General features: G+C 32.8%; 2 protein-coding genes across 2 annotated transcripts in view; both read left to right on the top strand.

Annotated features, from left to right (window-relative positions):
- Nucleotides 1-3,353, top strand: part of grnb (granulin b) — a 21,770-nt gene extending 18,417 nt beyond the window's left edge. Inside the window, exons 15-16 of the mRNA XM_073830828.1 lie at nucleotides 428-664; nucleotides 2,429-3,353. Coding sequence (XP_073686929.1) covers nucleotides 428-664; nucleotides 2,429-2,542 — 351 coding nt within the window. The 3' untranslated portion in view covers nucleotides 2,543-3,353. The remainder of the gene's footprint in view (nucleotides 1-427; nucleotides 665-2,428) is intronic.
- Nucleotides 1-26,047, top strand: part of map3k14b (mitogen-activated protein kinase kinase kinase 14b) — a 27,472-nt gene extending 1,425 nt beyond the window's left edge. Inside the window, exons 2-14 of the mRNA XM_073830826.1 lie at nucleotides 7,647-7,849; nucleotides 13,956-15,223; nucleotides 16,754-16,888; nucleotides 17,009-17,138; nucleotides 17,213-17,341; nucleotides 19,081-19,185; nucleotides 19,269-19,432; nucleotides 19,521-19,671; nucleotides 20,840-21,529; nucleotides 22,729-22,820; nucleotides 22,903-23,017; nucleotides 23,080-23,186; nucleotides 25,405-26,047. Of these exons, the coding sequence (XP_073686927.1) occupies nucleotides 14,237-15,223; nucleotides 16,754-16,888; nucleotides 17,009-17,138; nucleotides 17,213-17,341; nucleotides 19,081-19,185; nucleotides 19,269-19,432; nucleotides 19,521-19,671; nucleotides 20,840-21,529; nucleotides 22,729-22,820; nucleotides 22,903-23,017; nucleotides 23,080-23,186; nucleotides 25,405-25,608 (3,009 nt within the window). The 5' untranslated portion in view covers nucleotides 7,647-7,849; nucleotides 13,956-14,236 and the 3' untranslated portion in view covers nucleotides 25,609-26,047. The remainder of the gene's footprint in view (nucleotides 1-7,646; nucleotides 7,850-13,955; nucleotides 15,224-16,753; nucleotides 16,889-17,008; nucleotides 17,139-17,212; nucleotides 17,342-19,080; nucleotides 19,186-19,268; nucleotides 19,433-19,520; nucleotides 19,672-20,839; nucleotides 21,530-22,728; nucleotides 22,821-22,902; nucleotides 23,018-23,079; nucleotides 23,187-25,404) is intronic.
- Nucleotides 26,048-26,071: the final 24 nt, after the last annotated feature.

Genomic DNA, 26,071 nt, shown 5'->3' on the forward strand with positions numbered 1-26,071 from the left:
AAAACCTTTTTTGTTGCCTATCAAGTAGTAGGCAGCATATAGTACTCCATTATGAATGTTAATTCTTACACTATATAATTTCCTCTCTTTTAAGGCGGTGTGTTGTAAGGATGGCGATCACTGCTGTCCTAAAGGCTACACGTGTAATGAGGGGAAAACCACATGCTCTAAAGCCTACCATGAGCTCCCCTGGTTCACAAAACAAGAGGCCAAGGTCATGAAGGGCTCAAAGGTGCTGCTAGGAGATGAAGATGTGAAGTGCGACTCCACGACCAGTTGTGCGGCTGGCTCTACCTGTTGTAAATTACCCACGGGGCAATGGGGCTGTTGCCCTCTTGTCAAGGTAAATCTTTGACGAAAGCTTTTGAATTTGCTTTGAGTAGCTCGGGATTTGTTTTAATGTGTTTTGCATGTTTTGTCTCTGCAGGCGGTGTGTTGCGAGGATCACGAGCACTGCTGTCCACAGGGCTACTCCTGCAACCTCGAGTTCGGGACCTGCGTTAAAGCGTCCAGTTCGCACAGCGTTCCTCTGACTCGAGTACAAACACTAACTGACACGCGTTCAGAAGAGGAGGTGCTCTGTGACGCATCCACAAGCTGCTCAAACACACAGAGCTGCTGTCGATTATCAGACTCCATGTGGGCCTGCTGTCCGTATAAAGAGGTAATAAAAAAAGTAGAGGTGCCACATATCCACATAGAGATACTGTTTATATCTGACAATACAGTTCAGTGATTATTTTTTTTAAATGGTGTTTAATATTATTAGTGGTGGAAGCATCACTATCACTGTTTTGTTTGTTTGTTTGTTTGTGTACTGAAATGTATTTATTTATAGTTTAAAATTTTATTTGTTTGGTAGATTTTAATGTTTTTCATATTTATGTTTTTATTTTGTTTACAGAAGTAATTTTAATTTATAGTTAACCTTTTATTTGTTTACTGAAATGTTTATATATTTATTTATTTTGTTAACTGAAATAACATTTTTATTTATTTTTGTTTTAGTTCTCTCTTACATTTGTTGTTTGATGAAATGACAGATTTATTTTGTATTTTATTTTTCGTTTGTTTATGGAATTGACACTTATTTTGCATTTGTTTTAATATTTATTTTTATTGTTTACTGAAACATTTATTTGTTATTGTTTCAATTAATTTCTAGCTTAGTTGGTTATCTATTTGTGTTTACTGAATAAACACTTAATTTATTTTTCATTTGTTTTTACAAACGTTAGTTATTTATTATTATTTATTTATAACATTTTAACTTTTGTTTGCTGAAATAGCAATGTTTGTTTATTTATATTGTTTTAGTCTTATTGTTTAATGAAATTACTGGTTATTTAGTATATTTATTGTTTGTTTAATTATTAGTAGTTAAGTTTTTATTTTGTTTTACTGAAGTAATATTTGTTATGCATGTATTGAGGTTTATTTATTAGTATTTTTGTATTTATTAGTGATTATTCATTATTGTTTTCATTTAGTTATAGCTTATTAATTTATAGCTGATTTAGCTATCTATTATTATTATTATTATTATTATTATTTTTTTTTTTTTTTTTTTTACTGAATTAACTTTTTTTCACTTGCGTTTACAATAGTACATTTTTATTTAGTTATTTTAATTTATCTTTATTTGTTTTTAATCCTAACATTGTTTATTTTATATTTTTATTTGTTTTAATTTATTTATAGCTCATTAATTTATAACTAATTTAGTTATCCTTTTTTTTTTTTTTTTTTTTTTTTTTTTACTAAATTAACATTTAATTTATTTTTCATTTGTGTTTAAAAAAAAAAGTTAATCTTTATTTGGTTTAATTTATCTTCTATTTGTTTATAGTCTAACATTTGTTAAATGAAATTGTTTATTTTATATTTATTTATATATTTGTTTTGTTGACTGAAATTCCCATTTAGTTCTTTTTATTTTGTTGTTAAATGAAATTTTCTATTTATTTAGTAAAAATTTTTTTAACTTTTTTTATATCTCATTATATTATCTGCTTTTTCAGTTTGTTTACTGAATTAACATTTGATGCATTGATTTGTTTTTATATTTATTAATTTTTATTTTGTGTTTACTGAAATGTTTGAATTTATTTATACCTTATTTAGTTACTATGTGTTTACTGAATTAACACAATTTATTTTGAATTTGTTTACAAAAGTTATTTTTTAGTTATTGAGGTCATTTATTTATTGTGAATTTCACACATTTTATTTAAATTTTTAATGCATTTACTGAAGTTTCTTAATTTGTTTTATGCACATCACGTATTGTTTACTAAATTTTACTTTCATTTTGCATTTATTTACTGAATATTGCATATACTCAAAGTAAAATCATTACTACCAATAGCAATCTTTACTAAAACACGAACACTAAACCGGTTGTTTCTCTCCCTCTTTTTTTAAATAGGCAGTCTGCTGTGAAGACATGAAGCACTGTTGCCCCATGGGATACAAATGTGACCAACAAGTCGGAGGCTGCACTAAAGCCTCCACATCCACATGGTGGGAGAATTCACTTTAAATGAAAAACCACAGACTGACATCGAACCACATACATCCACACAAGCACTCAGACTCGCTACATGTTGCATAAAGCATTGTTTTGAGATGCTCTCTTCAGACAAGGGACTATGCATCTAGCTTTTTTAACTTAATTAGTTTTTACTGGATCAAAAACATACCGAGCCTTATATTTAGCCAGGATACACTGAGAAACTTTAGTTTTTGATTTAAGTTAGTTTTGTTGAAAGCAAACCAGGGCATATTTCAAAATGGCTGACGTTCTGCGTGTTTCCCATTTGCTGAAAAATATCTAGAGTAAAAGACAAATGAAAATGAGAGGCTTAATGACCATCATAATGGCATAAATGTTAATTAGATGTCGATTTGACGCATTTTGAATTAATTTACCATAAAAACATCACCGTACACCAACCATAAATAAGAAAAGCTACTGGGATTCAAAAAAAAGTTTTTCTTAATCTGATTTGGAAAATGTATAACTATTAATAACCTCAAATGCAGTTGGCTCTTGACATTAATGGACATCGCCAACCATTTACCTCTGTATTTTATTTAGAGGCTGTTGCATGTAGGGTTACTTCAACTTTGTCATAGAGAATTGTTTGCTTTTTTTTTAATATTCGATCCTACTAGTTGTACGACGTCTTTTTAGTGCTGTGTTAAAAAATAAAAAAAATCGAAGATTACGAGAATAACGGCGAAGTTCTACGAGAATAACGGTGAAAATCTTCGAGAATAACGTCAAAATAATGTCGAAATACTATGAGAATAATGGCGAAATTCTACGAGAACGTCAATTCTACGAGAATAACGTCGTAATTCTACGAGAATAACATCAAAATAATGTCGGAATACTATAAGAATAATTGCGAAATTCTACGAGAATAACTTCGAAATCCTATGAGAATAACGTCAAAATAATGTCAGAATACTATGAGAATAATTGCGAAATTCTACGAGAATAACTTCGAAATCCTATGAGAATAACGTCAAAATAATGTCGGAATACTATGAGAATAACGGCGAAAATCTGAGGAAAAACGTCAATTCTACGAGAATGTCGAAATACTATGAGAATAACGCTGAAAATCTACAAGAATAAGGTCAAAATTCTACGAGAATAACGTCGAAATTCTATGAGAATAACGATGAAAATCTACAAGAATAACGTCAAAATACTACGAGAATAACATCTGAATAACGTCAACTCTACGAGAATAACATCTGAATAACGTCGAAATTCTACGAGAATAACGTCGAAATACAATGAGAATAACGATGAAAATCTACAAGAATAACTTCAAAATACTACGAGAATAACATCTGAATAACGTCGAAATTCTACGAGAATAATGTCGAAATACTATGAGAATAACGAGGAAAATCTACAAGAATAACGTCGAAATTCTACGAGAATAATGTCGAAATTCTATGAGAATAACGTCAAAATAATGTTGAAATACTATGAGAATATCGGGGAAATCTATGAGGAAAAACGTCAATTCTACGAGAATAACAGTTTTTGATTTATTCTCAAAACATTTCGACTTTATTCTCGTATTGCGACTTTGTTCTCATAATTACTTAAGTTGTAACACTAGGGGAATAAAGTCAAAATACTCTGAGAATAAAGTAATTATGAGAATAAAGTCTAAATATTTTAAGAATAAAGTTGAAATATCGACTTTGTTCTCGTAGCATTTCAACTTTCTTCTCATAATTTAGTCGAAATACTACGAGAATAAAATCGAAGTACTATGACTGTGAGAATAAAGTAATTAAGAGAATTAAGAGTCAAAATATCTCCAGAATAAAGTTAAATTTTTACTTTTCTAATTTCAATTTATTCTCAATATTTAGACTTTTATTTCGACTTTAATCATAATACTGAGAATAAAGTCAAAATATTTTCAGAGTAAAGTAATTATAAGAATAAAGTTAAAATTTTTAGACTTTACTCAAAATATTTCGACTTTATTCTCATTGTATCTTTTTTTTTCGTTTTAACATTGCACTAAACCGCTGTCACATTCCAGGTGTTTGTGTGATTTTTAAAGTCTTTTAAATAATTGAACGTGTTTCTCTTCAAATTCAAGTGTCATTCTCAACATCTGCTATAGCTGCTTTAGTGTTTGTTTGTTTTTACCTCTTTTGATTATTTGCTGAGGGTGAAATGAATCTAGGTATTGTCACCGAATGAGACTTGATTTATTCTTTAATGGGTTTTTTTATTTATTTTATTAATATTTTTTTCCTGTTATTTGTTGAAGTGCATTTGTTTGTTTGGTTTTTGGTTAATAATTATGTAGAAAAAACTGAAATTAAAGAGTTTTCAAATAGATGGCACGTTGACTCATTCATGTCTCATCAGTCTGTTTTGATAAACTCTGTCTGGTTTCCATAGCACATGTTGGCAAATCAATCTCAGCAATGCCACTGAATTTGAACAGCTACTGAAGAAAAAGAATCCTTAAAGTCTATTAAATGAATTAAAATGAGAGAAACTCAAATATGTAAAATTTCAGTCTGTTTGTCTTTTAAGAACGCATGTAAATGCATTTGACCAATCAGAAAGGCTGACACAGATATTCCAGATGGCTGTTGCTTGATGGAATCGTGTTTCATGGCTCTCCTGTATGTGTTTGAGTCTCACTCTCTCAGACCGGCTAAAACACTCGTACCATTCAGCTGAAGCCACACAAGAGCTTAAAATATCTACGTCGGCTGAGGAAGAAAACAAGATCGCTTTGGAGAAAGTTTGCAGATTTTTAGAAGCCGTCTTGGCTGTTTCTTCTGGTATCTTGACATTTTGTGTGTCACAACTTACACAACACCTGACCGGGAACAACTTAAGTACACCGGTGTAAGTTGAACGAAAGTGAGTGGGTTTGTAAAAATAGATAGCAGCTAAATACAAATGCATGTGTGGAGTTATACTACCATTCAAAAGTTTGGGGTTGATAAGTTCCTTATATGCTGCGAGTATATGATTAAAAAAATATAGACAATTTTTTTTAAAATTGTGAAACATTATCATGGTTTAAAATGTTTTGTTTCTGTTTGAATATCTTTTAAAATGTAATTTAATCCTGTGATGCAAAGCTGAATTTTCAGCATCATTACTCCAGGCTTCTGTGTCACATGATGCGTCAAAAATCCTTCAGACTTTTGTAGAGAAGGATACTTTGATGAATAGAATGTTCAAAAATTTAATAATGTATTTGAAATGGAAATCTTTTGTAACATTAATATCAATTTAATGCATCCTTGCTAAATAAAAGTATTAATTTAAATTTAAATTGTCAAAAAAACATTTTGTATTTAATATTAATATAATTTTAATTTATTATTTTAAATGTTTTGTAGTAATTTATTTTTTTATATAATATTTATTATAATAATTTAGTAATTATGTGTGTTCATTTTTATTCCATTATATATATTTATTTAATTATTATTTTGAATTTATTTCAGCTGTGGTTATCTACATTTAATTTAAATCATTCTTGCTGAATAAAAAATGTTATAATATTAATATATTATTTTGAATTGGTATGTTGTTTTTACTGTTTAATAATTTTTTTAATTCCTATTAAGCTATCTCAGCTGTAGTGTTAATTTAATTTATTATAATAATTAGTGTATGTACTGTTTTCATTTTTATTAATATACAATAATATATTATTTTGAATATTTTTAGTACTATTTAGCTAAATTTTGTCAGTTGTAATTAATAATTATTTTTTGTCACTTTTGATCAATTAAATTCATTCTTGCTTAATAAAAATATTAATTTCTCTCTCAAACATATGCACAATTTTTTTTTTAAATCTGTTATCAAAATTTAGTTCATAGTTATTTTTGTTATTTTTAAATGAAATAAAAAAAATATTTTAAAAAATCCTATTTAGCTTAATTTTTATTATAGTTGTAGTTAAAATTGTTCATAATTATTTTGTCACTTTTGACCAATTTAAGTTATTCCTGCTGAATAAAAATATGAATTTCTCTCACACACGGAAAAATTAAATAATAATTATATATTCATATATATTTATAGCATATGTATAATTTTATTTTTATAATTATTTTTTTTGTGTGTGCAAAATATGAATATATTTATTTATTTAGCAAGAATGACTTAAAATGATCAAATAATTATGAACTAAATTTTAACTACAACTGAAATAAAAATTAAGCTAAATAGGATTTTTTTATATTAAATTTTTTTATTTCACTTTATTATTTAGAAGTTTTTATTTCAGTTGTAATTATCAATTTAGTTCATAATTATTTTTTTCCACTTTTGAATTTAAGTCATTTGAATTTTAATAACTACAATTGAAATAAAAAATTAAGCTAAATAGGTTTGTAAAAATATATCAAATGCTAAAAATAAAAAAAAATAAAAGTGATTTAAAATAATAAATAATATTATATTAATATTATTACTAAAACTTACAACTAAAATGACAGTATACTGAATTCATAAAAAAAAAAAAATTATAATAATTATTAAAATATTTATTTATTTGTGTGAGAAATTAACATTTAGCTTACTTGTTAATTCAGGTGTGGTTATCAAAACTAATTTTTTGTCATTCTTAAATGATAAAAAAAATATATAAAATTAAAATCTTAAATATAAATTGTTGCATAACTATCGTGAGTGTGTTGAGGTGTGAATGGTGTATATAATGAAGGCACTCTGAGCATGTGATTATATTTAGGCATTGAAGGAGTTTAATCACTGTCAGAGAGTTTAACTACAGCAAACACTTGCTGGAAATCAAAGTTCAAGATGGTAAAGGTAAAGAGACAGACAAAAATGGCAAGAATGCTGGACTCTGACAAACGATCCGCTGTGAGAAAGTGTGAAAGGGAGAGATCAGGACAGCTGAGGGGAAGCGGGAGACATGCCTCCTCAAACGTGCCAAAATGTCAGCGCTATTAATACACCTCAGCAACTGCTCTCTAATCAACACACCGTGTGTGTACATCAGGAAGTGAGGAAAATCATGGCTTCAGGTTTCTCCCACCTAAAAACTTTGATATCTGCCCTAGTTATCTTACCCAGCTGCATTTCTGTTGATGTTTTGTAGCTGAGGGGACACAGGAATGGCCATACCCACCATGTCTGACTCCAGCAGGCTTACTGAAGTGTCCGCACTGGCTTATTTGGATGAAGAGGCCTCGATATCAGACACAGAGTGTGGAGAGGAGCCTGAGCTCCAGCCAAGAGCTTTGGAGGAACCTCAATCAGTGGCTGCAGAAGACACCGGAATGTCAGACATCGTGTCAAAGGGTGAGAGAGGACACTCACTAATACTATAGCGGTTAATGGGTTCAAGAGAGGATATCAATCACTATTTTAGACAGGAGGGGATCTGCAGTCTTACACTGATGATTCATTGGTAAGTGGTTGCAATCAATTTATTTTAGCTACATTTAAAGTGGTCATCGGGTACCCGTTTTCCACAAGTTCATATGAATCTTTAGGGTCTTAAAGGGATAGTTCACCAAAAAATGAAAATTTGATATTTATCTGCTTACCCCCAGGGCATCCAAGATATAGGTGACTTTGTTTCTTCAGCAGAACACAAAGATTTTTAACTCAAATCGTTGCAGTCTGTTAGTGATTAGTGTTAGTCTCATACGCAAGAGAGTTCATCCGAGAAGGTACAAAGACAGCCAAAGTCCAAACAATATCGGACGTCGGCCAGCTTGGTTGGGCTCGAGACTGGAAATTGGTGGTAGATCTGAACCAAAGACTTCACTTCCCTTCTGAGATCACCACAACCAACCTCAGACCAGACCTTGTGCTCTGGTCCTCCTCACTCCACATTGTGTACATAATAGAGCTTACCGTTCCCTGGGAGGCTGCTGTGGAGGAGGCATTTGAGCGCAAAAGCCTTAAGTACACAGAGCTGGCAGCTGATGCTGAGAAACGTGGATGGAAATCCAAGGTCTGCATAGTGGAAGTCGACTGCAGAGGCTTCGTGGGCAAGTCAACCATCAGGCTGCTTAAGGAATTGGGAGTGCAAGGTCAAACCTTACGCCGAACCATCAAAGCCCTATCAGGTGCAGCAGAAGAAGCAAGTCGATGGCTCTGGGTGAAAAGGGGAGACTCCAACTGGGCCCCTAATATTACCTGAGTCATTGAGGGGTTGAAAGCAGAGGGGGGCACACCTGGGACGCCAGGTGATGCCGATGAGCCCTCTGGAGGTGTTGTGGGCCTATCATTGAAACACAAGAGAAGGAGGGTGCCCACCTGATGACCCCAATGAAGCTAAAACCACCATTCTCATTCCACTCAATCACCATCACAGTGAGGAAATTACACCGATGGATGCATTGTCGCCACTCATACCTCAGGTCTTAAAAATGGGATTGCTTCACCTAGTCCTAAAACATAACAAAAATAACTAATGGCAGTCGATGGGCACCAAACCTTTGAAAGTTTAAAAAAAACATGCACAGACAAATCCAAATCACACCATGCGGCTCGTGACGATACACTGATGTCCTAAGACACGAAACGATCATTTTTTGCGAGAAACTGAACAGTATTTATAGCATCATTTATATACTGTACACCCTTTTACCTTGTCATTATCAGCTCATTTTATCACATGGGCCCTTTAAATGCAAATGAGCTCTGCTCGCCCCGCCCCTCTCTGCTGAGGAATTATGAGCTGTAATGTTTACTTTAGCCGCATTTAGCTGTGTTTATCGGCGAAACTTGCCAACAAGCACATTATTAAGAAAGGCCATTTGCAAAGATGCATAAAAAACCCTTCTACTCACTTCTGCTGTGGGTGAAGCTGCATCACCAATGATTCACACTAACATGGACGCATATGTAGATCGGGATCGGCACTTTCCTTTTAAAACCGAAAATAACGTTAATCCTCTGCGTCTTCAGTGGCTCAGATGTCGGGAGTAAATGACTACTGCTTTGTTCATTATTACATCCAACATCAGAACACCTCAATCACTCAATTAGAGTCTTCCTCTGCATCTGAGTCACACAATGGCGATCATATTCGGTCTGTTTCAGCTCGGTGAGGGCGGGGCTAAGGTAAGGCACTCATGTCAATCAACTGTGTTTCGTCACAACGACAAGAAGCTGAGAGTGACCTGATTTTAAAAAGGGGATATTACTTTTAAAGATTAAAAAAATACCACTGGGTGGATTTTTAGCATTGTGGGGTGGTTGTGTACACACACTACCAACACACATTAATGTTCAAACAACATGGAAAAATTAGTTTTGCATCTGATGACCCTTTTAAATAAACATTTTTTTTGACCAACTTTCAGCATTTAGTTTTACTTAAATACAGCTAAAATAAATTGATTGCAACCACTTACCTTAATTTGTTTTATTGAATTCAATGAATCATTTTTTTCAGTATACAAATGAAGGCTGTTAGTGATTAGTGTTAGTCTCATACGCAAGAGAGTTCATCCGAGAAGGTACAAAGACAGCCAAAGTCCAAACAATATCGGACGTCGGCCAGCTTGGTTGGGCTCGAGACTGGAAATTGGTGGTAGATCTGAACCAAAGACTTCACTTCCCTTCTGAGATCACCACAACCAACCTCAGACCAGACCTTGTGCTCTGGTCCTCCTCACTCCACATTGTGTACATAATAGAGCTTACCGTTCCCTGGGAGGCTGCTGTGGAGGAGGCATTTGAGCGCAAAAGCCTTAAGTACACAGAGCTGGCAGCTGATGCTGAGAAACGTGGATGGAAATCCAAGGTCTGCATAGTGGAAGTCGACTGCAGAGGCTTCGTGGGCAAGTCAATCATCAGGCTGCTTAAGGAATTGGGAGTGCAAGGTCAAACCTTACGCCGAACCATCAAAGCCCTATCAGGTGCAGCAGAAGAAGCAAGTTGATGGCTCTGGGTGAAAAGGGGAGACTCCAACTGGGCCCCTAATATTACCTGAGTCATTGAGGGGTTGAAAGCAGAGGGGGGCACACCTGGGACGCCAGGTGATGCCGATGAGCCCTCTGGAGGTGTTGTGGGCCTATCATTGAAACACCAGAGAAGGAGGGTGCCCACCTGATGACCCCAATGAAGCTAAAACCACCATTCTCATTCAACTCAATCACCATCACAGTGAGGAAATTACACCGATGGATGCATTGTCGCCACTCATACCTCAGGTCTTAAAAATGGGATTGCTTCACCTAGTCCTAAAACATAACAAAAATAACTAATGGTAGTCGATGGGCACCAAACCTTTGAAAGTTTAAAAAAAACATGCACAGACAAATCCAAATCACACCATGCGGCTCGTGACGATACACTGATGTCCTAAGACACGAAACGATCATTTTTTGCGAGAAACTGAACAGTATTTATAGCATTATTTATATACTGTACACCCTTTTACCTTGTCATTATCAGCTCATTTTATCACATGGGCCCTTTAAATGCAAATGAGCTCTGCTCGCCCCGCCCCTCTCTGCTGAGGAATTATGAGCTGTAATGTTTACTTTAGCCGCATTTAGCTGTGTTTATCGGCGAAACTTGCCAACAAGCACATTATTAAGAAAGGCCATTTGCAAAGATGCATAAAAAACCCTTCTACTCACTTCTGCTGTGGGTGAAGCTGCATCACCAATGATTCACACGAACATAGACGCATATGTAGATCGGGATCGGCACTTTCCTTTTAAAACCGAAAGTAACGTTAATCCTCTGCGTCTTCAGCGGCTCAGATGTCGGGAGTAAATGACGACTGCTTTGTTCATTATTACATCCAACATCAGAACACCTCAATCGCTCAATTAGAGTCTTCCTCTGCATCTGAGTCACACAATGGCGATCGTATTCGGTCTGTTTCAGCTCGGTGAGGGCGGGGCTAAGGTAAGGCACTCATGTCAATCAACTGTGTTTCGTCACGACGACAAGAAGCTGAGAGTGACCTGATTTTAAAAAGGGGATATTACTTTTAAAGATTAAAAAAATACCACTGGGTGGATTTTTAGCATTGTGGGGTGGTTGTGTACACACACTACCAACACACATTAATGTTCAAACAACATGGAAAAATTAGTTTTGCATCTGATGACCCCTTTAAATAAACACATTTTTTGACCAACTTTCAGCATTTAGTTTTACTTAAATACAGCTAAAATAAATTGATTGCAACCACTTACCTTAATTTGTTTTATTGAATTCAATGAATCATTTTTTTCAGTATACAAATGAAGGCTGTTCTGTGGTTCTTAACAGGAACTTTGTAAAAAGAATCATCTTGTTGGCTATATGTGTTTTTTTTGTTTGTGAGAAATTAATATTTTTATTCTGCAAGAATGAATTAAATTAATCAGAAGTGCCAACATTTTGATAACTACAACTGAAATTCAAAATAAAGGTGAAGATTAAGATTAATAAATTTGTCAGATCAAAACATTGAAGTTGAACATTGAACATTTAAAGCTTTTAACATTTCAAACTGTTTTAGTATTATTTAGTATTATAATTTTATTATATTATATAATTTTTATTTCAGCTCTAGTTATTTAAATTTAATTTAATTCATTCTTTCTGAATGAACATGTTAACTTCTCACACAAATAAATAAATAATTATAATTATTATATTTAGTTTTTTAAAAATAAATTAGCTATACTGTCATTTTAGATGGAAGTTTTAGTAATTGTCACGTATCTGGTCTATCCTGTCATCATGAACTCTTGCACCACACATCATGGACTTCATTCCCCACAAGCCACTGCACTAATCACTGCATTCACCTGCTCTCACTTTACTGATTACTGCTCACAGCTGCACCTCATCACACTGACTGCATTTAAGCTTCACACACACACAGCCACTCTGCGAAGTCTTATTGTTCCATCTGGTCTTTATTTCCGAGCGTTTCTTTCCGTGTTTGTTTTCCCTGTGTTTGATTCCTGGACTACTCCCCGTGTTTTGATTCTAGCTACCAGCCCCGACCTTTCTGCCTGTTTTGACCACGATTTCTGCCTGCCCCTTTGTGTTTGTTTGTTTGGAATAAATGCTGCGAATGGATCCGCACGTCTCTGACCCTTCCTTGTGACAGTAATTATGTCCTGTTGTAATTTTTATTTACTATATAATATTATTATAATATTTATTTTAAAACTGTATTTTATTTTTAGCATTTAATTTAAAAGCTTAATTTTTATTTCGGTTGTAGTTCTCAACATTTAGTTCATAAATATTTTTTTCCCACTTTTGATCAAATTAAATCATGCTTGCTGAATCAATATATTCATTTCTTGCACAAAAAATAAAAAAATATAAAATACAATACAATAAAATAAAAAAGAAGTAACATTTAAAGCTTTTAACATTTCAAACTGTTTTAGTATTATTTATTATTATACTTTTAAAGTATTAATGATTTTAATTGTAAATTTATGTGTTTTCAGTTTTTTATCTTAAATTTGTTAAAATTTGTCATTTTGCGCTTTTATCATTTTTATTACTTTTTAAATATTTTAGTATTAAAAACTTATAACTAAAAACTTATAACAACAAATTACACTTATTTTATAATAACTATAATTTTAACTTTTATATATTTCAGATTTTATTTTAGTCATTTTATTATGTACTTTCATAATTTGTATTAGTTTTAGTTTTACATTTTAAAATTTTAAATAGTTTTAAATTATACATTGTAATTTATTAATATACATTTAAATTAATTTATAAATTATTTCACTATTTAAATAATATTAGTATTTAATATTATTTCAACTTAGTTTACATTTTACTCATTTTAATGTATTTCGCTATTTTATTAATTTAAAAATAACATTTTATCATTTTAATTTTTAGATTTCAGTTTTCATTTTAATTTAAGTTTAAATTTCAGTCATCTTATGTACTTGTATCATTTTTATTAGGTTTTATTTTTATATGTTTATTTTACCATTTTGCTGTTATTTAGTTATAACTTCTTTTTTTTATTACTTTTTTTTATATTTTTTTACTTTTTTGTCTTGTTTTTGAATATTTTTATTTAGCTAATATTAATAGTATTTTTAGTAACATTGGTAGTCCATAAACATATTTACACATTTTAAAACAACAAATTAACCTTATTTTATAAGTTTATTAAAACTGTTGTATTGTCAGTTTTATTTTAGTAATTTTGTGATGTTTTTTTTATTTTGTCTATTTAGGTTTATTTTATATTTCACTATAGTTTCAGTACTCCAAAAACCTATTTATAAACTTAATTTTAAATATATTTTTTAGTATGTTAATTTCAGTTACCACAACAGTGGTTTCAGTTTTTTTTTATGAGAGAATGTGCATTATTTATAGGTATGACTTGGAAGATTTTTTCTTCAAGTGTTAATATTTATATATTTAAGTGATATTTTACATGTATTTTCAGGTGAGGAATATCAGACATTTGACTTCACAAATATAAAAGACAACAACATCCAGTCCTGCATCAGCAACAGGTTTGCACAATGTGATGCTTATCTATTTAAATAGCAAGTTTATGTAGGCTATCCACTGATCTATTTAACTCCTTCGATCCCAACTTTAATTCACAGATCAGACACATCGTTCCCTTCAAGCGAGACAGAGAAGAAACCAACAGCTTGCTTCCTCAGAAAACGCCACAGGAAACACAAAACAGAGACTAAAGACCAGAGGAAAGTGAGAGAGATGTCTAAAAAAGACAAATCAAGAATAAGAAGAAATGCTCCAGCCATTTCGCAGCAAAAGATCAACAGCTCCTCAAGATGCTGTAAACCAAGCATTGAAGATCCAAACAAGACTCCAGAGCACTTATCCAAACCTCAGCAGGTCTCTCTGGATGTCCATCTGGATGTTGGTGTTTCCCGTCTTTGCCTTCACAAGCTAGAAGTCGACTTTCCTTCGACCTTTGAGTCTCGCAGTTTGATTTCTGATGGTTTAGTAACAAACCTCGACTCAGACTTGGCATATATCTATGCTGAAAGCATCAAAGGATGCGACTCTACATGTTGCACATCTCCTGGAGACTGCAATACCCACGATCCTCTTGTCGAAAGCACAGAACAAGACTCTGAATTTGACAGCTCTGATGGAGAATCCAAAGATTCCTCCGATTGGGAATTATACATGTCTGCTTGCAGTATAGCAGCTACAGCAGGATCCAGGTTGAGCGCTGACAACTTTGGCTCTTTACTGAAGGATTTTGATTCAAGTTGTATTTACACAGACTGGGAAAGGAGAGCCAGCAAGACAGAGACCGACCTGGGATACAGTCCAGCCGAAGCAGAGTGGGGTTCAGTGTCATCCGGCTCTGAGAGTTCATGTTACGCCGCCGACCGTGACTCTTACTGTACCACAGACAGACTAACCAGCAGCTCAGAGTCAGACAGCTGCCGTTCAGAGGCTGTGGGGGATATAAAGTGTCCTGACGGATGCCCTGAAGGGTTTTTGCCAGGATTCGAGGGTTGTTTTGACTCCTGCGATGTGGTTGAAGACGTCTGTAGAGGCAAAGAGAGCGACTCTAGACGTGACGCAGGTGAACTGTGGGGTCTCGTGACTCAGACGGACAGACGGCATTTCTCTGAATGTTTCTGTGAGATGATTAAAAAAGGAACGAAGGAGAAAGATGTGGAGAAAATCAATGTTAACGAGGGGTTTCTGTTTCATCCTAAGCAGGTGTGTTACTAAAAATATACATAATCATTTATGTACATAAAATGGGCAAAATAATAAGGTATTGCCTTAAAGTAGTACACTTTTAGAACAAAAATGTACAGATAATGTACTCACCCTCTTGTCATCCAAGATGTTCATGTCTTTCTTTCTTCAGTCGTAAAGAAATGGTGTTTTTTGAGGAAAACATTTAAGGATTTCTCTCCATATAATGGACTTCTATGGTGCCCCTGAGTTTGAACTTCCAAAATGCAGCTTCAAAGGGCTCTAAATGATCCCAGTCAAGAAAGAAGGGTCTTATTGAGCGAAAATTGAGTTCAAACTCAGGGGCACCATAGAAGTCCATTATACGGAGAGAAATCATGAAATGTTTTCCTCAAAAAACTATTTTCTTACGACTGAAGAAAGAAAGACGTGAACATCTTGGATGACAAGGGGGTGAGTACATTATTTGTACATTTTTGTTTTGGAAGTGAACTTCTCCTTTAAGTCATCAATGCAATCACAATGGACAAGATATTAATAGACATATTTATAAATGTGGGTCAAAGACGTTAAGATGTCCACTTCAAAAGAAATTTACAAAAGTGATTTTATGTCCATAGAAAGCACATTAAATGTAAGTTTTTGGAGAATAAAATGTCAACAGTATTTATAAACTTAATTGTAAACTTTAAATACAACTTGTTTTTAGTTTATTTTTAAAAAATATTTTCTATTTCTTAATTTGTTTTTATTTCACTTTTTGTAGTAATTTTAGTACTTACGAAACTTAAACCCATTTATAAACATAAAAACTACTTATTTTCAGGTAATTTACATTTTTTATATTTCTATTTAGCTTTAATATATTTTTATTTCACTTTTTTTTGTAAATGTAATTATAAAGTTAAAAAACAACTTATTTCAAGTTAATTCTTTTAAAAAATATTTCTATTTAACTTAAATGTAGTTTTACATTTTATATTGTAATTTTAGTACTCCAAAAAAACCTATTCATAAGTCTAATTATAAATATAAAAACAACTTATTTTCAATAATTTATTATTATTATTTTTATTTATTATAAAACTTTTCTATTTAACTTTAATTTATTTCATGTCATTTTTGTAAAGTAATTTTAGTGCTTATTTTCAGTTAGTTGCCAGAACAAAATTTCAAATTTTTTTACATTTTAAAATTGTAGTAAATTTTATAATATATGTTTACATTTGCAAACGAAAATTACTTTCAACTTGCAAAAGCTGCACTTATATTTAGTGCATAATTTAAATATATTTTGTCCAGAAATATAATTTTATTTGAATATATATTTTTAAAGAATATACTATCATTGTTTTATTAATTAATTAATTATTATATCTATAACATCAGTAATTTATTAATGGTACATTCGTCACTCTTTGACCGAGTTTTAACAAAATTACCAAAAAAAGGTTCCGATTTGTGGTAAATCTTAAGCACATTTTAATGTACATATTTCTAATAAACTCATAATTTATGACAGTTTTCAATGTGCACATCATTTCTTAGTTCCTCCAGATGAAGAACTCAGAATATCGAGAGGGTCGTGAATATTCATTTCTCCGTCACATTCAAAACGGCTCATATGGAGACGTCTTCTGCATTCGGGACAAACAAACAGGATTCACATGTGCCGCTAAAAAGGTGAGCATCCACTACTTATCCAATTACTTCAAAGCCTAACTTTCTCTGCATGTATATTCTTGATGAGAACCTGTGACTCCTGATTTCCTAACTGATCCAATGCATTGCTCTCTTGTGAAGATTCCCCTTTGTAGTTTTAGGTGGGAGGAAGTGGAAACGTGGAGCAGGATGGAGTCTCCTCATGTCCTCCAGCTGTATGGGGCCGTGAGAGAAGGACCCAATGTGATTCTCTTCATGGACCTGAAAAGAGGTGATTGCATCTACCAATAAGTGTCTCTAAAAGCAATCAAGTCATATTTGAGCTAATGAATTCTCTCTTTCCAGGATCTTTAGCTCAGTTGCTGAGAGTGAAGGGTCATCTGTCTGAAGAGCTGGCTCTGTATTATCATTCTCAGGTCCTTCAGGCGCTTCAACACTTGCACAGCAGACACGTCGTACACCTGGATGTCAAAGGTCAGCGGCACAGCCATTGTCATGGATTTTCATCACAAAAAAAAATATCATTTCTGTGTTGATTTCTGTAAAAATTCTGTCCAGATTTTTGGTTGGAACAATATGTATATGCATAAAATGGCATAAAATGCTCACATCAAGTTAATTTTTAATGTTTTATTTTTAATTGTGACAAGCCGTGCTGAAAAAATATAGTTATTTTTTTTTTTTAATGTTTTTAAGACTTCAAAAATAAAAAAACTAAATATTACTATAATATATTAAAAAATATATGAAAAAATATTTTTTTAATTATATATATATATTTTTGTGTGTGTATCAAATTTTTATATTGTCCAAAAAGCTATACTTAATAAATTTACAACTAAGAAATGATGTGCACCATGAAAATGCCTGGAAATATATACATTAAAAAGTTTATTAACAAAACCTAATATAATATAAAATAATATAAATATATTAATAAATATTTACAATATATACATTTATATTTATAAACATAAAAATTAAATACATTTTGAAACATTTTTGGTACAATGAGTTCATATATTATATATTTTTGAGCAGTGTTTATTATGTTTATTTATATCAAAATTGTATATGCACCATGAAAACTGCTGTTTATTGTAAATATACATTAATTAAATACATGTAATAGAAAATATTATAAATATATTTATTATATATATAAAATACATTTCAATAAACATGTTTGGTACATTGATTTATATTTTATATATTTTTTTAACATTTATTGTATTTTTTTCATTATGTTTAATGTATGTAACATTTTTATATTGTCCAAAATGTAATATTTATCTAATAAATTTACAACTAAGAAATGATGTGCACCATGAAAACTGTTGTAAATTCTAAGTTTATTGGAAATATATACATTACAATGTTTATTAAAAAGCTAATATAATATCAAAAATGATAAATATGTTATAATATATTGATAAATATATAATAAAATACATTTTGATAAATATTTTATATCTTTTAGCAGTGTTTACTTAGTATGTTTTATTTTTGTTTTATGTATATCATATAATATTTTATACTATTAAAATACACTATTTTACACTTTTTTATAAAACATTCATATATTTATAAATATTTATAACATATAAATGTATATATGAAAACATATGAATAAAATACATTATTTATGTATATTTTATATATTTTGAGCAGTGTTTTATTTATTTATGTATCAAATGTATACATTTTCCATTGTTTTTTAGGATTGGAAATGAATTTTCTTGCCCATTGTAGTACATTTTGTAATATCATTTGGCATCGTAAATGAAAATATTGTAAAAGAACATGTGTTATATTTCAAAAAGCTGTTTACAAAGTATATTTAACATAATACATTTTAACCCGAAATACACATTTTTAAAAATACATCATTTTAAAATCATAATATATATTTGAAAAGAATTCTAATATCAGCCATCTATTTATTATCAATTATTTATTGACTGTTAATAATATCCATAACATTATTATCAATGCATCCCTCACCGTGTGACCCAGTTTAAACAAAATCAAACCTAATTTTACACATTTGAACTTAGGATTTATTCAAAATGCAAAAAAAAAAAAAAATTAATGCCCAAACTTTTAACTGCCACAATATATACATGCTTATGTGTGTATTTTTCAAGTCACGGTCATTGTAATTTCTACTGATTAGTGCACTGATATTATTCATGTTAATTTCCCATATGTAGTTGACAACGTTTTGCTGTCTGAGGATGGCAGACAGTGTTTCCTCTGTGATTTTGGACTCTCTGAGACACTCAATCAGGGCGGATACAGCACTAAAACCTTCAGAGGTGATTATACACACACATATATACAAACACCAGCATGCATGCAAACTATGAAGCATGATTTATAGCATGTGTGGTGTGTGCAGGGAACATTCTGCGTGGCACTGAGTCTCACATGCCGCCTGAGGTGGCGAGGGGTGATCCTCGTTCTGCTAAAGCCGACGTCTGGAGCAGCTGCTGTATGTTATTGCACATGCTCAACGGACACCAGCCCTGGACACGATACTATCCTCATCCGCTCTATCTGAAGGTGAAGTGAGGACTCAGTCTGCTTTTGACCCTACATGCTATGCCTATGTCTACAATATATAACAGCTGAAATATGTTCTGATTGTCAGATTGTGAGTGAGCCACCTCCTTTATGGGAGATTCCACCTGATTGTGACCCACTGACCTGTGATGTTATCAAAGGGGGACTGGTTAAGGAGCCGAGAGAGAGACATTCGGCATCCGAACTCCTGCAAAAGACTGTGAAAGCACTCAGAACAGGTGCATACTGCTGTTGCATGCTTAGAAAAATGACAATAACTCTATAATGTCAACCAAATAACACTTTGTAACGGGACTAGTATGGCTTAATACAACATAAATGATGTCTCTTACTGAAATAGTTACATTCAAAAGTATTCAACCCCCCAGAGATGGCAGCACTTTACAAATACAAGCTTTTCTGAAGGTCCAGGACTTTATAAAAACTGCATCTACAACAGTTTACTTGCATAATAAAAGTGATAATGTCAATATATAATGTAACGTTTTTGAGTTATAGGATTTTTAATAACAGCTTTGTACAACCCTTATTCAATATTGCTGTTTTTAGTCACTTATTTTTATGGTAGGGAACAAAATAGTCTTAAAACACTTTTTAAACCTTTAGAAACTGTGTAAAAAAAAACAAAAAACAGAATTAGCTTGAGCTGTTACACATACATACATTTAGTTCATGCATGTGCTTAAGTAGCAAATATGGTAAAGTCAACAGAGCTCTCACAAAAGCTACAGAGAAGAAATAGTTTTATTATATTAAAAGTCTAAAGCTACATAAAGATTTCCAAGACATTAAAAGTTCCTGGGAGCCTTATTCCTTAGTTTAAACTTTTCTGAAGATCATTCTTAAATCTGCTGCTGTCAGCAAAAAAAGTGGAACTGAGGTTTTTCTTGCAGCTTTCCGACAAAATAAGTCAACATTCATAATTTAACATTGCTTTAGCATTGTATTTTTTACTGTTGTTCTGTAAAAAAAAAAAAAAAAAGTAACACAAATAATGATAACAATCATAACAATGGCTCTATTAATACATTTATAATAACATTCTCCTTCGCTCAGCAAGGCTGCATTTATTTGTAGATTTTAAAATACATGCCTGATTCAAGAAGGGGGTCTTAAAAATGTCCAAAGAATATTATTTTTTTTAAAGCAAGGCAAAACTGTAAAAAGCAAATATTGGCTATTTAATTTATGCAATGGGGGAAAAATTGGCAAAATACATGGGGGAAAACACGAAAAATCGGCTTTCGACTTTTGGCCTAGTGTATAATTTTAAATTTTCATTTCGGTGCATCCCTACTTTTGATCCTTTTAACCCATCCTTATATTCATTTAAAAATCTTACTGACCTCAAACTTACATTAAACTCTTGATTTCATGCATGTTTAGTATGTGGGCTCTCCAGTCCTGAGGACTCAGCTAAACATCATTCAGCACCTGCATTCGAGGACTGTCCGAAAGTGATCTCACATGAGACGGCTGTCCTATCCATCACACAAACTCCAACGAAAACAGAAGACCTCTCAGCACCCACAATCCATTGGGTGAGCACATGGAGACAGACGGCACCAAATGAGGATGATTCTGACTCCACGGCGGAGGAGAGCGTGTGTGATGAAGATGCACGTTTCAGCAAACTAAAAAGAGACGAGACAAGCAGCTGGATGAACAGATACTGGGGTGAGGAGGAAGATAATGAGGAAGATGCCAGAGCACTCGAATCTGAAGAAGACACTTCGGAGATCAATGAAAATGTCAATGTGACAGATCAAACAGAGGCTGGAGAAGGCAAAACTGATTATTTCACTGAAAAAAGAGTTTTGTTTGGAGGATGCGGAGAATATGACAGAAGTCTCTTAGAGGAATCAGAGAGCTGGGATGGAGAAACCCGAAGCGTCGTGGATGATGAAGAGGTGGAGAGTGATTTGGAAAGTCTTCGAGAGCTTGGGAGCGATTGGCCGCAGGAGTGGGAACCGTTTCTACAGCTCCAGACACTTTATCATCTGAAAGAGGAACAAATGCAGAGCGAAGACAGCTATTCAGAGTCTGAAGAAGAGTCAGTCATGCTGAGAAAGAGTGGTGAGTTGTTAGTTTTTGTGCATGAGCATTTACTTGATCCGAAGCACAGCAAAAGCAGTAATTTTGTGAAATATTTTACTATTTAAAATAACTGCTTTCTATTTGAATAGATTTTGAAATGTAATTTAATCCTGTGATTTAAAAGCTGAATTTTCAGCATCATCTCCAGTCTTTAGTGTCACGTGATCTTTCAGAAATCATTCTAATCATACAGGTATGTGCCAAAAAATTTGAATATCGAGGGAAAGTCCATTTATTTCAATTATTTGTTTCAAATAGTGAAACTTGTATGTTATATTAGTTCACTACACACAAAGTGAAATATTTCAAGCCTTTATTTGTTTCAATTTTGATGATTATGGATTAAAGATTAAAAAAAAAAAAAAAAATCCAGTATTTCACAAAATTAGAATATCATGACAAGTTCAATATTGTAGGCTCCCTGTGTCCCAATCTAGTTAGCTAATTAACGAAAAACACCTGCAAAGGTTTCCTCAGCCTTTAAATTGTCTCAGTCTGGCTTAGTAGGCTTCAGAATCATGGGGAAGACTGCTGACTTGACGCTTGTGCAGAAGACCATCATTGACACCCTCCATAAGGAGGAAAAGTCGCAAAAGGCAATTGCAAAAGAAGCTGAATGCTTACAAGTTTCACCTTTTGAAACAAATTATTGAAATAAATGGACTTTCCCTCGATATTCTAATTTTTTGGCACATACCTGTGTGTGTGTGTATGTGTATATATATATATGGTCTATATATATATATATATTTTGGGGTCAGTACATTTTTATTTTTTTTATTTTTTTATTTTTTTAAGAAATTAATACTTTTATTCACCAAGGATGTATTAAGTTAATAATTAAAAGTTAATAATAAATAATTTACACTGTTATGAAAAATTTATATTTTGAATAAACACTGTACTTTTTAAACTTGTTATTCATGAAAGAATCCTGAAAAAAAAAAATCATAGGTTCCAAAAAATATTTGGCAGCACAACTTGTTGATATTATCCAACATTGATCATTCTAATAATAAATCAGCATATTAGAATGATTTCTGAAGGATCATGTGACACTTAAGACTGGAGTAACAGCTGATAAAAATTCAGCTTTTCATCACAAATGTGCATGAGCGTGATTTGATTCAAACTAGATTTTTGTCTAACATTATTGAGTTCTTCTTTGTTCTTCACAGAACAACATGGCACAAGTTTACCTGATTCTCACAGACCACAACCTCTCACCTGGACCAGCCGCTGTGACTCTGAGCAAGATCTTAGTGATGAGGTAAACATGCAGACCTAATAATTTGTTTTATGAAGGTTATTGTCCCAGAACATCAAATTAACCCAATGTTTTTGTTTTAAAGGACCCTGATGATTTAAGCTCGGGGGTCTTTTCCTCCTGCAGCACTGTAGATGTTCAAAGCTTTAATGTGGATTGGTCGGTGTCAACTGATCAGACGCCTTCTTGCTACTTTGAAGGTAAGTTTCATCAGTAAAGTGCAAATTCAGGTTTGTGTGTATTGATTTGTCTATGTGTGCAGGGCTTGGTGTGGATATATGGGTGGAAGATGTAAGTGGAGAGAGTTTAAAGATCAGAGAGAGGCCACAGGTGAAAATCGGACACATTGCTGTGGGAATCAGTGAACAGGTGAGATTTCATCATTTAAAAAGTTTTTGAACAGTGAGATTTTTTTATGTTTTTGTGAATAATTATTTTCTGCACATCTAGCCTGCGTTTATTTGATCCGAAGTACAGCAAAAGCAGTAATATTTTGAAATATTTTTACTATTTAAAATAACTGCTTTCTGTTTGAAGATATTTTAAAATGGAATTTATTCCTGTCATTCAAAGCTGAATTTTCAGCATCATTATTTCGTCTCCAGTGTCACATGATCCTTCAGAAATCATTCTAATATTCAGATTTTTATTATTATTATTATTATCAATATTTAAATTAGTTTTTAAGGATTTTTGATGAATAGAAAGATCCAAAGATTGGCATTTATCTGAAATAAAAACCTTTTGTAACATACACTATACCATTCAAAGGCTTCGAATCAGTTTGAGTTGAATTACTGAAATAAATGAACTTTTCCACAACAGTCTAATTTATAGAGATGCACCTGTATGTGTATGTATAAATATACACTACCAGTCAAAGGTTTGGACACGCTTCCCCATCAAAGAAAATGGGGAAGTGTGTCCAAACCTTTGACTGGTAGTGTATATTTATACATACACATACAGGTGCATCTCTATGAATTAGACTGTTGTGGAAAAGTTCATTTATTTCAGTAATTCAACTCAAATTGTGAAACTTGTATATTAAATAAATTCAACGCACCGCAGACTGAAGTAGTTTAGGTCTTTGGTTCTTTTAATTGTAATGATTTGGCTCACATTTAACAAGAACCCATCAATTCACTACCAATTTCATAGTGAATTGTTGGCCTTCTGGAAAGTATGTTCATTTACTGTATATGTACTCAATACTTGGTAAGGGGCTCCTTTTGCTTTAATTACTTCCTCAATTCAGCGTGGCATGGAGGTGGTCATAGATTCTCTATGGGGTTCAGGTCTGGTGAGTTTGCTGGCCAGTCAAGCACATCAACACCATGGTCATTTAACCAACTGTTGGTGCTTTTGGCAGTGTGGGCAAGTGCCGAACCCTGCTGGAAAATGAAATCAGCATCTTTAAAAAGCTGGTCAGCAGAAGGAAGCATGAAGTGCTCTAAAATTTCTTGGTAAACGGGTGCAGAGACTTTGGTTTTTTAAAAAACACAGTGGACCAACACCAGCAGATGACATTGCACCGTAAATCATCAGAGACTGTGGAAACTTAACACTGGACTTCAAGCAACTTGGGCTATGAGCTTCTCCACCCTTCCTCCAGATTCTAGGACCTTGGTTTCCAAATGAAATACAAAACAGTCCATTTCTTCTTCTCCTTAGTCCAGGTAAGACACCTCTGACGTTGTCTGTGGTTCAGGAGAGGCTAAACAAGAGGAATACGACAACTGTAGCCAAATTCCTGACACGTCTGTGTGTGGTGGCTCTTGATGCCTTGACCCCAGCCTCAGTCCATTCCTTGTGAAGTTCACACAAATTCTTGAATCGATTTTGCTTGACAAGCCTCTCAAGGCTGCGGTTCTCTCGGTTAGTTGTGCATCTTTTTCTTTCACACTTTTTCCTTCCACTACACTTTCTGTTAACATGCTTGGATACAGCACTCTGTGAAAAGCCAGCTTCTTTGGCAATGAATGTTTGTGTCTTATCCTCCTTGTAAAGGGTGTCAATAATTGTCTTCTGGACAACTGTCAGATCAGCAGTCTTCCCCATGATTGTGTAGCCTATTGAACCAAACTGAGAGACCACCTTAGCAAGGATGTTTTAAATTGATCAAAAGTTATGATAAATACATTTATAATGTTACAAATGATTTCTATTTCAGATAAATGCTGTTCTTCTGAACTTTTTATTCATCAGAGAATCCTGAAAAAATCTACTCGGTTGTTTTCAACATGATAATAATAATAAATGTTTTACCAATCAGAATATTCAAATGATTTCTGAAGGATCATGTGACTGGGGTAATGATGCTAAAAATTCAGCTTTGAAATTACAGGAATAAATCACATTTTAAATATATTTAAATAGAAAACAGTTATTTTAAATAGTAAAAATATTTCAGAATTTCACTGTGCTTACTGTTAAATCAAATAAATGCAGGCTTGGTGAGCAGAAGAGACTTCTTTAAAAAACAATAAAAATCTTAAAAACATTTGACTGGTATTCTACATATTTAAGATTCCCATAAATGAATTAAATGGCACATTAAACAGCTTGTATGTCTTTATCATCACAGATATCATTGAGGACCTTCAGTTTGGCCACCCTAGATGGGCATCTGGTGTCTCCGGACACAGAAGTGTGCGAGTCAGGGATGTGGTTGCAGTGTGTTCCTGCTCCTGACGGCAGTCCCACCTGGGAATGGAGAGTCAGAGATGGAAAACTAGAGCTGCAGGAATATGATGAACATTCAGACGTCTGCTCAACAGTGGCACTCTAGCAAAAGTGATTATTATAAACAAACAAAACTGAGTTTTATACATCTCATTCCATTATTTTTGAGCTTTGTGATGCTCACTTCATTTGCCACTTCATTCAGTTGTGTTTAATTGAGTTTAAACATTTTCAAAATTGACTAAGCTTAATCCTAATGTGTCATTATACAATAAGTTTGATGCAAATGTAAATGTATTTTGTAAATGTATTGTGTTGATTGTTGGACTTAAATGATATATATAATATACACTGTATAAATCTTTTATATAAAATACATACATACATTTGTGGATGAAAAACGCTATCTCAGTGCTCTGCAATGTAAACTAAGGCGTGTGCAGTCGCTACAATAAATCGGAAATTCTTACTTCCTCGTTTCCCAAATCCAACCGGATCTGTCGGACACTCTGATTGGACGCTTGTCGTGGAAGGCGGGATTAGGCATTGTTCTCCTTATCTGATTGGAC

The sequence above is a fragment of the Garra rufa genome, chromosome 24 (assembly GCF_049309525.1).
Source record: "Garra rufa chromosome 24, GarRuf1.0, whole genome shotgun sequence".
Lineage (NCBI taxonomy): Eukaryota > Metazoa > Chordata > Actinopteri > Cypriniformes > Cyprinidae > Garra > Garra rufa.